The sequence below is a fragment of the Polypterus senegalus genome, chromosome 2, assembly GCF_016835505.1.
Source record: "Polypterus senegalus isolate Bchr_013 chromosome 2, ASM1683550v1, whole genome shotgun sequence".
Classification (NCBI taxonomy): domain Eukaryota; kingdom Metazoa; phylum Chordata; class Cladistia; order Polypteriformes; family Polypteridae; genus Polypterus; species Polypterus senegalus.
The window spans coordinates 72,651,551-72,664,193 of NC_053155.1; the positions used below are offsets into that span (position 1 = coordinate 72,651,551).

General features: G+C 36.8%; 1 protein-coding gene across 2 annotated transcripts in view; it reads right to left on the bottom strand.

Annotated features, from left to right (window-relative positions):
• Positions 1–12,643, bottom strand: part of LOC120523029 (interleukin-1 receptor type 1-like) — a 60,121-nt gene that overhangs the window by 11,805 nt on the left and 35,673 nt on the right. For both annotated transcript variants that reach the window (XM_039743955.1, XM_039743956.1), the window contains 2 exons: positions 11,031–11,173; positions 2,999–3,142 (listed from right to left, as the gene is read on the bottom strand). In XM_039743955.1, coding sequence (XP_039599889.1) covers positions 2,999–3,142; positions 11,031–11,173 — 287 coding nt within the window. The remainder of the gene's footprint in view (positions 1–2,998; positions 3,143–11,030; positions 11,174–12,643) is intronic.

Here is a 12,643-nt window from a genome sequence, read left to right on the forward strand (position 1 = left end):
CATGTAGCTGTGTTTTTTTATGTTTGTTTTGGGCTTGTCATCCCTCATTTTGATGTCTGTACTGCATGTTTTGGTGCTTTTGTAATATGATGCACTTTGGAGCAAGTTTTAATAATAATAATGCATTTTATTTATTTGTAGGCGCCTTTCTAAACACTCAAGGACACCGAACAATAGACAAAGCACAGATTATAAACAAAAGTAAAATACAAAAGTTAAAATCAGACAGAGCAATTGTAATCAAAGAGAAAAAGCAGTCTTAAACAAATGAGTTTTAAGTTTAGATTTGAAAAGGTAAATGATTCAATATTTCTAAGCTCAGGTGGTAGTGAGTTCCAAAGCTGGGGAACAGAGCATTCATAGTGGTAAGACGGACAAAGGGGACAGTCAAGAGGATGGAGGAAGAGGATCTAAGGGTGCGGGAGGGAATGGCAACCTGGAGGAGGTCGGACAGAAATGGGGGGGCAAGGTTGTGGATAGCCATAAAAGTTAGTAGGAGAATTTTGAATTGAATTCGGAACTAAACTGGAAGCCAATGAAGCTGCTGTTTTGTATAGCTATTCGCAGGGCTTTATAGAACTTAAGAATTTTTTAAAAGTCTTTGCTGGCACAGCTTAGAGAGCTCATTTAAGAAAATGATAGCGCTGGTTAGGATTACTTTACTAAACCTTTTATCATAGCTGAAAACAACTGAGGTTCATAGGCCGGACATTTTTTTTATTCTGTTCCAGCTTGGCCCTGATGTCCATACTGTAATGAATTGACATCTCATTTTCTCAAAGCCTCATAGTCTCTCATTGCTTTAATTCTCTGTGTTAATGGCTTTGCAGCTTAGTTAATGCATTTTTTAATCAAAGTGCATATTAAAATGTAGCCAGCGTAAACCTTTAGAATGGCTACAAGAATCTTGAATTTCATTGTGCTTTTAAAATGTCATTGTGGAATAGGAGAAATACTTCTTCACATTCATAAGTACTTTTATCAGCATATCAAATGCCTCACTGCACAGAGATGTATAAACACTTTGCTAATGTTGTGAAAGTGTTATGAAGTGTTTGTCATGGCCTTGGTACATAACAGTAAATAAGTCAGGGCTGCATTTTTGCATTACCTAAACTGAAGTGTTACTGGTATTTCCCACCCTCCCATTAAAGTGTTACTAGAAGTCAATAACACAACCCCCCCCCCAAAAAATGCTGAGTTGTGTACTTGCACTTCTAGGATTTAAGTTCAGAGGTTATCTGGTTAATGGTTAACTCTCCCAGTATTAAATGTTATACATTTGAATTCCCACTTTAAAGTCTAAGATGATCAAATTAAAGGTGTTGTTAAGGTCTTTCCTTAATTTAGGCTGAAATTTTCCTTTATTTCTTGGATTATTTTATCTTAAAGATTTTGTAATAGTTTTAAATGTATTTTGTTTTTACATGTATTTTATTTTCCATTTTTACGTCTCTAAATATTTTTATCTTTAAGTATCCGCTTAATTGAGCTTTTGAGAATGGCATTAACTCTAGTGGGACTTTTCTATATATTCTTATATAGGTTTGCGATTAAAGGCTTAATTCATTCCCATGTCTGTATTCTTATTTATTAATGCCTAATTTGTTCACATGCCATTCTATATATGGACATTTATAAAAGATGACTCTCTCCTAATCATCTCTGCAAAACATTTATCTAATTTGTCACTTCTTAGTTGCATCCCATATTTTGGCTGCATAGAACTCTCTGTTTCACCCACAAAGACCTGTTCATCAACCCATCTTTGCACGGACAGGACTGCTGTGTGTTCTGCTTGCATTTTGCCTCACGTGAGCATGGACAATGCATCCTGAAATTCTTGCTTTAGCATCATGTAGACATACTCACACTTGTGTGATGTTTCTCTCCTTGTCGATTCTGATATTATAAGAAGCCATGTATGCTATGTGCCAAATTCATGTGCCTTTTAGAAGGCAACACTGAAATGCAATTAGGAGTAAAATGGAACCTTTTCTGGATGTGGTGTCTGAGCACAGAAACCCAGCATGAAAATGTTCATTTTGTAATTGGTATGAAAAGTGGGATGGGAACTTCGTTTTTTTTATGTACAATGCATACTGGGTGTTTATGGTAGGGAACAAATTAGAAAAATGGAAGAGTAAGCATCTCTGAGGTCTGAGATAAATAAAAGTTTGTTTATTACTTGAAAGGTCTGCTGCCTGTGTCTTTGGCATAAAACCGTGAGAAAAACCGCCCCCAATTGAAAGCCATCAAGCGTCACCAGGAAGTTTGTGGAAAAACTTATACCATGCTGACCTCTAACCTGAAGGCAGTGTCAGTAAGCAAGCTGAGGTTAAGGGCCAAAATAACAATGAGAGAAAAAACAAGAGGCAAAAATTGGAGTGGAAAACAAATACCTCAGCCTGGTCTACCATGCTTCCCTATCTATCTGAAATCACACTTAGCTATTTATAGAAGAATCCAAAGATTTGAACGTGTAGCAATCCACAGCTCCATCTTCTAATGTGTTCACGTCAAATGACTTGTCCACCTGACCTCGTGTGCACATGACCCATTCCCACCATTACTGCTGCGAATAACACGGGAGTACCTTTACCTAAACAGTGCAAAATGGAGTCTCCCATAAAAACAAAACAGACGTTGGACAACTGTTAACTCCTAACTGTTTTTGTCCATGCTCTTGGCTCTCCACTCTTTTCTCAGGTGGAGGCTGGATTTTGTTTTGGTGGGTTTTGTCATTATTTGTTTTTTTTTGTTATGCATTTCTTTATTTACCTTTCTGATTTTTTTTTTCTTATTATTTCTAGTTTGACTATGAAGTCATTTGTTGCATAAGTTGGATTTGATTGTGCACAAAGTTATTTTGTTCAAATAAAGTAAAATATAAAAAGAAATAAAACACCATTAAAACAGTAATAATTAATTTCAAAAGTTCTTAGATGTATAAAGAATAATCAAAATATAATTCCCGAATTGTGGACAGGATACTTACCTATTGCAGTTTTGAAGGGCTGACACATTTTTCTGTAGTAAAGGGCAATTTCAACCTTGAAATATTTGCAAACAAATACTGCAAGTAATAAAATACATCCAGAAATGGCCAGGAACAGAATTAACCGAATATGGTGGTTGACCACTAGGAAATAAAAAAAAACAGAGAATTACATGGATCTAAATATGTAAATCTTGACATTGCTTATCTTAATTATCATACAAATTATGTTTTATTTATCCAGTTTCTTTGCAGTATCATTCAATTTTGGTTAGTCTGAAAGTTTATACAAGTTAATCCATATTTACAATTGGGCATCTTAATCTGCTTTGAAATCCATTTGTTTTATTTTTATTTTTTTTTCAAATCAGAGTTTTAGTGATCTAAATCAGGAATGATATGCTGATGAAATGCCAGTCCATGTCATCCCACACACCAGCTGTTACTCAAACCAATTTAGAATCATCTTCCAACCTAGGAGCGTGCCTGTAGACCACCACAAGAGAGCCAAGGCACCATATTTAGAAAAGTGACACTTTGCACACCAGCCTGAAGTCAATGCAGGGTTTTCAGTAAGTGCTCTGAGGCGGCACTGGGTTCAGCCACTTCTCAGACTTACTGGTTTCCAAATGCTCAGCCCTTTGAGTGTAGAAATATATGTTCCTGTACACAGCAATAAAAATAGTTTTGAAATGAATGACTATCTAGGCCCAATGAATCCACAAATGACAATTCAGTGCTTAAATCTTAATTTAAAGTGTTGTAAAAATTATTATATTGGTTAGTGGATGTGTTTCCTGGGAAGGACTAGGCATTGCTTTGGCAGATTGCCATGAAAGGCTTGTATTGAGCTCAGAAGAGGGTTTACTTAACACTAAAACGATGTTGACATACCACAACAAAGAACTGGAACTCTTTGTTTTTATTTCTTTCTGCTTATTGGTTCTGGGCCTCTCCACTGTGTAGCAGTTGTGTGGACACTAATATTCACACTGTCCGAAGACGGAGATTTCTTTACTTTCTTATGTTGACCCCAGGAACACACCCAGTCTTGACCTGGCATGTGCATACTCACAACAGAGACACTGATAAGCAGCTCAATGAACAGATCAATAAAAAAGATAACAATATACATGTTAATTAAATAATAACAAGAAAAAAACAATATTAAACAAAAAAGCTTGCGTAAAAGCCTCCTCCAGTTCCCTGATATAATTATATCAGGGAACTGATAATCTATACTAATAAAAGGCAAAGCCCTCACTCACTCACTCACTCACTCACTCACTGACTCATCACTAATTCTCCAACTTCCCGTGTGGGTGGAAGGCTGAAATTTGGCAGGTTCATTCCTTACAGCTTCCTTACAAAAGTTGGGCAGGTTTCATTTCGAAATTCTACGCGTAATGGTCATAACTGGAAGCTGTTTTTCTCCATTTACTGTAATGGAGATGAGCTTGAACGCCGTGGGGGCGGAGTTTCGTGTGACATCATCACGCCTCCCACGTAAACACGCAGTACATAGAAAACCAGGAAGACCTCCAAAAAGCACTGAAGAAAACCTGCATTATATAATTGAGAAGGCAGCGAAGCAATAAGAAGCGGCGAAAGTGACATATACAACCATATTCATGAGTTCTGCTACTGAAACAAAGCACGATGTAAACCTACACTTTAAATTAAGTTCATAGACAGGCTGCGCTGGCGCTTGTAATTTAGTGCCTGCCCATATAAGGCCGTCCGTCAGCGGCAATCCAATAGCAAACTCCCACTAAATATTCACGGGTTAAGGACTGTGCTTATGCAGAGGAAGATGAGATGGTCAGGGTGGTGTTTGGTACAAACTCAGCGAAACTGCGAGAGAAAGTTTTAAGTGCCAGGACTAAGGTAACATTAAATACAGCCATGGACATAGCACGAGATGGCACCAGCACAGCTGGGAACCTTCGATGCATGTACACCGAGCGGCTCACGTGAACTGATGCAGTGCACAGATAAAAGCAACAGTTCCAAAGAGCTGAACAAAACCGAATTACACAATTGAAAAGGCAGCAAAAATATGAAGCGCCTGATACATACAAGCATATTCATAAATCCATCTACTGCGGAAACAAAGCACACGGTGGAAAAAGTCAATGTCCCGCTAAAGGAAGACAGTGTAAAAAACCGTGCATGCAGTGTGTCAGGTCTCAGATAAAGAAGAAGACGAGCTGTTTATTGATGCAGTAAGAAACGAATCGATGAATGAAACCTGTCATCTTTACAACGATTGACAAACACGGAATGTAACTTGAACACAACACATCCTACAAATACGAACCTGATTGAAAGAAATAATGATAATCAAATCCTTGATGACAGCAACACTCAGTAACACTCACAAAACAAATACTGTATATTGACAGTCATGTTACGTTATTTTTAAAATGTTCCCTTTTCTTTTTAGCTTTTTAACACACTACTTCTCGCTATGATACGCTGGTATATATATATGTATATATATATATCCCGATCTACATACTCGAATAATGGATACTTTATTCGCCATCAATGATTGTTTTGGTAAAGCCATACTCAGTGTATTCATTAGATGAACGGTAAAAAGTAAGAGCGAGGGAGGATGACTTATTGAGGCATGCAGGCTGTAGTGCGTCAACTCTATCTGAATTGCGCGATCACATTTAAAAAATATATCTTTTCAAGTTCTATTTAGTCCATATGTGTCAAACTCAAGGGCGCGGGCCACATCCGCCCGGCGTGTAATTATATCCGCCCGAGATCATTTTATATACTGTATTATTGTTATTAATGGCCCAGGTATATGAAGCGCTGGTAACACAATAAACTACAGATCCCATAATGCAGCGCTTCAGCTGCCTTGCCAAACACTTACCGCGTTAATCAAGTGTAGCTTATGATGCTGCAAGTTATTGCGAAGCTAGCTCACACGATGCTGAAGAGAAAAGTTGATTCTGAAAATAGAGCCTTTAAAAACCGATGGGAGGCTGAGTATATGTTTACTGAACCCGTGTGTCTCATTTGTGGAGCTAATGTGGCTGTAATTACAGAATTTAATCTAAGACGGCACTATGAGACAAAACATCAGGGTAACCTGAATGCAATGCAGAAGATACAGAAAGCAGAAGAATTAAATAAGAATCTGACACTTCAGCGGACGTTTTTACCCGTGCAAAATCACAAAGTGATTTCAAGTGAAGCTGCTTTTATGGGAGACACAAATGCACCAGTGTAATTTGCCCCACTTTCCCTGTTGCCAAGTAATGTTAAACCAAGTCGTCACTACGGTGTTCCCAAAACGACTTTGCTGATAAACTGAGCGCACTGAGTTTGCACGGCGCTTTGGTGACTTTGAAGAACACAAAAGTCCGTCTACATGCGGCTCGAACCTTGTGCATGTTTGGTAGCACATATCTGTGTGAGAAGCTCTTCTCAGTGATAAAGACTAACAAAACAGCACACAGGAGTCGCCTCACTGATGAGCACCTGCAATCCATCCTGAGAATCTCCACAACACAGAACCTCACACCAAACAGAAACGAACCTGTTGCCAAAAAAAGATGCCAGGCGTCCAGCTCTAAAATGACATATGAGCAAAGACAACTGAATGATTTGATTTGTTATTGCTGAAAGGAACATATTTTATTTATATTTCTAGGTTTTGTTATGCAGCATGTTCATATTTGAATTTGTATAATTTTGACAGGATATATTTTATGGAGAGCAAAATCTTTTGGGATATTTAAAATCTAAGTTTATTTTTTATATAAAATTACATAAGAGTAAAGAAATTTGAATGTTTGTTCTTTTAACGTTTACTTTATTTCTAACTTGTATAATTTAGACAGGATATATTTTTATGGAGAGCAAAATATTATAAGTTGTTTAAGGTTTGAGTTGATTTATTCACGAATAATATTCCTGTCTGTTTTTACCATTCCTACCAAAGATATTTCTGTCGACTAAATAAAAATTCCTTCTATTTAAAATTTAAATAGAACTTGAACAAATACGATAGTTCATAATATCCACGCAGACTTGCACGTAAGAGCGGGAGTTATCCGTTTTAACAAGCAGCGTATTGCACTGATACGAAATAGCTGTGTGTGTATGTATGTGTGTATGCATATGTATGTGTATATATGTAGATATATATATATATGTATGTATATATGTGTGTGTGTATATATATGTGTATATGTATAGATATGTATATATATATGTTTATCTGTGTGTGTGTGTGTAAATATATATATATATATATATGACAGCAACACTCATCACTCACAACAGTGACAAAACAATTACATTGACAATCATGTTACGTTATTTTCAAAATGTTTCCTTTTCTTTTTCATTGCTTATTTAACACACTACTTCGCTGCAAAGCGTGGGTATTTTGCTAGTTATTTATATACACTACATGCATGAAACCGAATGAAACAACAGACTCAGTAACCATTTAACACTAATAATAAAGTCCAACACAGTACAGTACAGCAGATGCAGATGACGATGGTGTGTGAAATGAAAAACCCAGTGAACAGCCCTCAGAATAAAATGTAAAGTTTTGTCCTACCAGGTTACAGTTGTAGCATGAAGATTTGACATGATTTGGAGCGCTCCCCAGACGAAGAAAATTCCAACCAAGACAAAATAACATGGACAAGCAGGCACAGGACACAACTTCCATTCAGAAGAAACTGTAATGTACTGTGATTGAAGTTGTAATCTAATAGTATGGGTGATGTGTAGAAACAAATACAGACCATTGATTGTAATCCCCTCTGTGTTTTTTGGCTTCTTTTTAAAGAGCCTGCCTGCTTAACTATCCTTCTTCGCAGCAACCTCTCTGCCCTCTGTATCTGCCCAATGGTGTAATACTATCAGGGCTGCTGGGAGCTGTTGGCAAATTTAAGTAGGGTTGCTACAACTGTAGTCAAGTTAAAATTCAATACTTTGGATGTAGATTTTTCATTCATAATTAATTATAAAATATTGGACTGTTTTACTAATAGTGTCTTTTTTCAATTCTTGCTCAGTTTTGTCCTAAAAATATCACTGTGAACTTTTTTTCTTCCTTTCAATAGTATACTTTTAAGTTTTGGTCAAAATGAATAATAAAATTATGTATATTGTAAAATGAGAACATTCTGCTCCCAGGTAAGCTTCTGGCATCTCTTCTGTAGCACACTGTCAAACTTTACACGCTAATCCGTTTTCTTATTGTTTGATCTTTCACACTGACATTCTAATATTTTCTTGCTCTGATTAGTAATATTAATTTGACAATTTTACACTTGTACTGTAATCTGCATAAAAGTAGTCAGCTTTCCTCAGCCAGCAGAAACTTCAAAAACTGACTCACATTTCTTGGGTGTTTCCGGTCTATGATACATTCCAAGAAAGGATGTGACAGTTCCACTTAAACCGGATAATTAACCAATCACAGTGAGGACTTGATCAGGCAATTTTTTTTTTGCATAACAGTGAAGCTCTCTGCTCAATGAAATATTCATACAGAAAGTAAATCAGTATCCTCGAAAATACAAGTTATATTTTTCTTTTGCAAAATTTATTATTAAACATCTGAGATACACTAAACATACTTTCTGATAAAGTTTACAACAAGCAAAACATTTCTGCTCGGCTGATTCCTACCTTGTGCATGATGCCCCTTTCCTCTATAAACCTCATTCAATTTAATAGTTCTAATAAGGAAAGCATATATAGCTGTACGCATTAAAATACGGAAAAATGTATATATATGAGGTTCTCAAGATGCATTTGTGGCATAAATGAACACATTATTTTTATTCAACAACAGTAATGTCCATGTCACATTAGATGACCTTTTCAGCAATCTTCACTCATTACCTTCATTTACATAATCTTAACAAGTCAGAGGCGGTTGGTGGTGCAGGCCTGTAAAACTGATCGCATAATGTGACATACTCAGTGATTTACTCCAACTAGTTTGAATTGCATCCAATAGCATGAAACAAGTTTGATTCTGTCTTTTGTTTAGGGATGGGATGGGCTCTGTGTGCAGGAGAGCTGACAACCAATGAATGCTCATCTGGAAATACGAGAGGCGTTCAATTATAAACAGGAATTTTCATGCTCTGTCCTTAAGAGTGCAAGGTAGACTTGACTCATTGGACAAACACATGCATGTTTAAACGTGTTGTTAGTAGTACTAGCTGCTCTTTTCCCCCTTCCTGTCAGTTATAATCAACATGTCGGAGCAGAAATTATACAATAGTGTTACGCAGCAAACTATTATTAAATTTTTGACAAATGAAGGAGTCATTCCATCTCAGATTTCTTCAAAACTTAAAAATTTGTTTGGGGATGAGTGTTTGTCTCAGTCTAGAATATATGATTGGTACAAGTCATTCAGAGAGGGACTATCATCTCTTCGGTCTGATTTTTAGGTGGGAAGTAATTCAAGTTGAAAAAGGAGGTGATTGATGCTGTGCGAGAATGGGTCAAAAATTCTGCAGTCAAAAGACTTCTAATCTTCTAGGTTTAAGAAGCTGTCTGAGCGCAGGAACAAGTGTATCACAGTGGCAGGAGACTACACAGAAATGTAGTGTGTAAGTCATTTCATTGTATTCAATTCGTAAAGCGTAGCTCATAGATTCCTGTTTATACTTGAATGCCCCTCATACAATTCCTGCAATGCAGTGAGTTTTGGATTTTACAAACAGAAGTTTGTCTGTCTGATGTCTCATGTGCTTTATGTACCACAACAGAATGGAATGAAGAATAAAAGGCTGAGATTGCAGCTGAGCTCACTGTAGCTGTTAACCCTTCATAGAGCACCGGCTCTATCAGGCAATATGATTGGCTATCACAAAAGGTGTGCTAGAATGTTAACACAAAGTTGATAAATGTGACATGCCAAGCAGTTTTCAATGGTGTAAACAGACATGGTCTGGCTATGAGCTCAGCAACTGCAGAAAACAAGTCTGGTACACCCAATGAGAAGAAGTCATGCAATGTGGCATTATCTTAAAGAACGCTCCAATGTAAGTATGTGATTGGAAATTTTGCCATATTACAAAGTGAAAACACAAAGGCTTTCCAGATTAAGTAGTACATACTGTACAGAATATTTGTAGTAAGGATTAAAATCAGCATATTGTATTGCTGAGTTTAATTTAGATAGATAGATAGATAGATAGATAGATAGATAGATAGATAGATAGATAGATAGATAGATAGATAGATAGATAGATAGATAGATAGATACTTTATTAATCCCAAGGGGAAATTCACATAATCCAGCAGCAGTGTTCCTGGAGGATAAAGCTGAATAATTCCACCGATACTGTGATAATGAAAAATGGCAAAGATGTAACAGTAAATGGAGAAGAAAGTTTGACTAGGGGACAGGAAATGACTGTTGTAGCTGTACCATTTCAGGTTGACCAGGAGGTGTCCTCTCTGAAACACCATGGATTATGACCAGCTACTGATTACTTTTCATTGAGGTTTTTGTAGCTTTGTGGTGCCACATTTTAACCAATGTACTTGGATTCTGGCATGAAATCTGACTGTGTTGCCCCCCTCAAAGATTTGAGTCTTTGTGGCTTATGGGTATAAACTTCAGTTTTCTAAGTCGACTAGCTACTCAAATCAGCCTGATGAGAGTGAAGGTGAGCTCTCTGTCCTGCGTTGATTCCTACCTTTTGCCCAGGAATTTTCATCACAATATCTACTACCCTACAACTCTACACTGAAATGGCAGTTTCAAATAATTCATTTTAGGAGGACTGATTCAATAGGCTGTGTGGAGATAAAGCATGCGTCTCTAAACCAGAATGCTGCTGGTTCAATTCACACCACTGACCTAGTGAGCAAATCACTCTATCTGTCTGTGCTCCAATGGTTAAATGGCATCAAAATACTTGAACTGTGTTTCTGTATTTGTAGTGTACATTGAGACAATTTTTAAGCATAACAAATTAAAATAAAGGAAGCGTAATAATTCAATTAAATGACCTACCTGATTTTAAGGTGACATTTCCTGTATGCCTGGCTAAAGCATTCATGACAACGCATGTCAAAGGAATTTCATACAAATTAGATGTAACTCCTCTTATTAAAAGATCAACTTCAACATATTTTTCATTATTCATTTCATATTCTCTGAAAAAAAAAAAATTATTAAGTATATTTTCAATACTAATTGTTGAGTTTTGGCACTTTTTTATTTTGTTACTACTCACACATTGCAGAGAGAATTATTAAGAAGAACGTCATGGGCTACTTTTGACCTAAAATGTACATTTCAGTAAACTGTAATCAGATGAACAGAATGGTAAACTGTAAGATTTTCAGTTAGAGATCTTCATTTTCTTAATAAAGAAGACAAAAAAGGTCATAAAGAAATGAATCAGTATTGGTCAAGGGCAGGCAGGTTTTAACCTACAGAATTATGAATCCACACTTTTATTTGGGAAATTGTATTCAATGTGCTCATTTATGGAATTCAAAAATCTGATATGTCGTGCACATGATTTCTACTATATAAGCTTGTTATTCTGAAAGGCATTCCCATGTGCGGTACACTTGTGGTATATGCACCCATCTCTAGCGCAACATTTGCTAAAGTAACTTTTGTTCAAAATGAATAGGATTCTTTCTTTTACAATCCTAATAATTGTTCCAGGTTTCATTTGGATTGAGTGCTTTATTTTTGAGTAATAATCTCTACGTCTCAGAATGCGGTCAAATTGTGTACCAGGACACTTAAAAGGTATAAATTGGTTGAAAACTGTAAGATAATACTTTGAGCCCCTAACAGTATATGTAGAGAAAGTAAAAGAAATGTGGTTGTTTTCACCTCTAACTCAAAAACTAACCAAACTAACACCGCATAAAAATGTATTTAATCTCTCATTATAAACTTGTTTGATCATTCTCTAATCTGTCAGTAGTTTAAAGCATGGAATTCAGGGCCATGTTAAAAAAACTTGACTAGTTTATAAATTATGCCCTTTGAATCTTGATCACTGGAGTTTCTTTTTGCTGAACTGTAGATATATGAAAAATTATTCCTGGATTTTTCTGAGCTTTTCTGGCACTGCATTGACTGCATTTTAAGGAACACATGATAGCTACATATTAAAAACTATTATTCATTCCAATTAAAAATCCACAAACATTTGAAGAGGCAGTGTGATACCAGCGGGAAAGGACCTGGGGAGCAAGCATGGTCAGAGCATTACCTCCCCCAAAACACTAGGGGGGCAGCAGTGCCTCAGTCTCCCGCAGGGCTTCATGGGAGTTGGAGTTGCATACAGCCCTGTTGGGATCCGGGGGTGCCACCAGGGGGTGCTGCTGCTGCTGCAGAGCCCTGGAGAGCAGATCTTCTGCCACACCCAGAAGTGCTGCTGGAAACACATCATCAGACACCTGGAGTACTTCCAGCTGCCTTATTTAAGGGGAAAGAGAGAAAAGGACTGAGTGATAAAGAGGAAAAGAAAGAAAGAAGAGAGATAAAGAAGAAATTAAGGAAGAAACACAAAGTAAAGAGTATGATTGGCCTGTTGGGGACACTGTAAATAGAAATAAATCACATGTGCTTTTGGTACTTGTGCCCCTAGTGTATGCCTT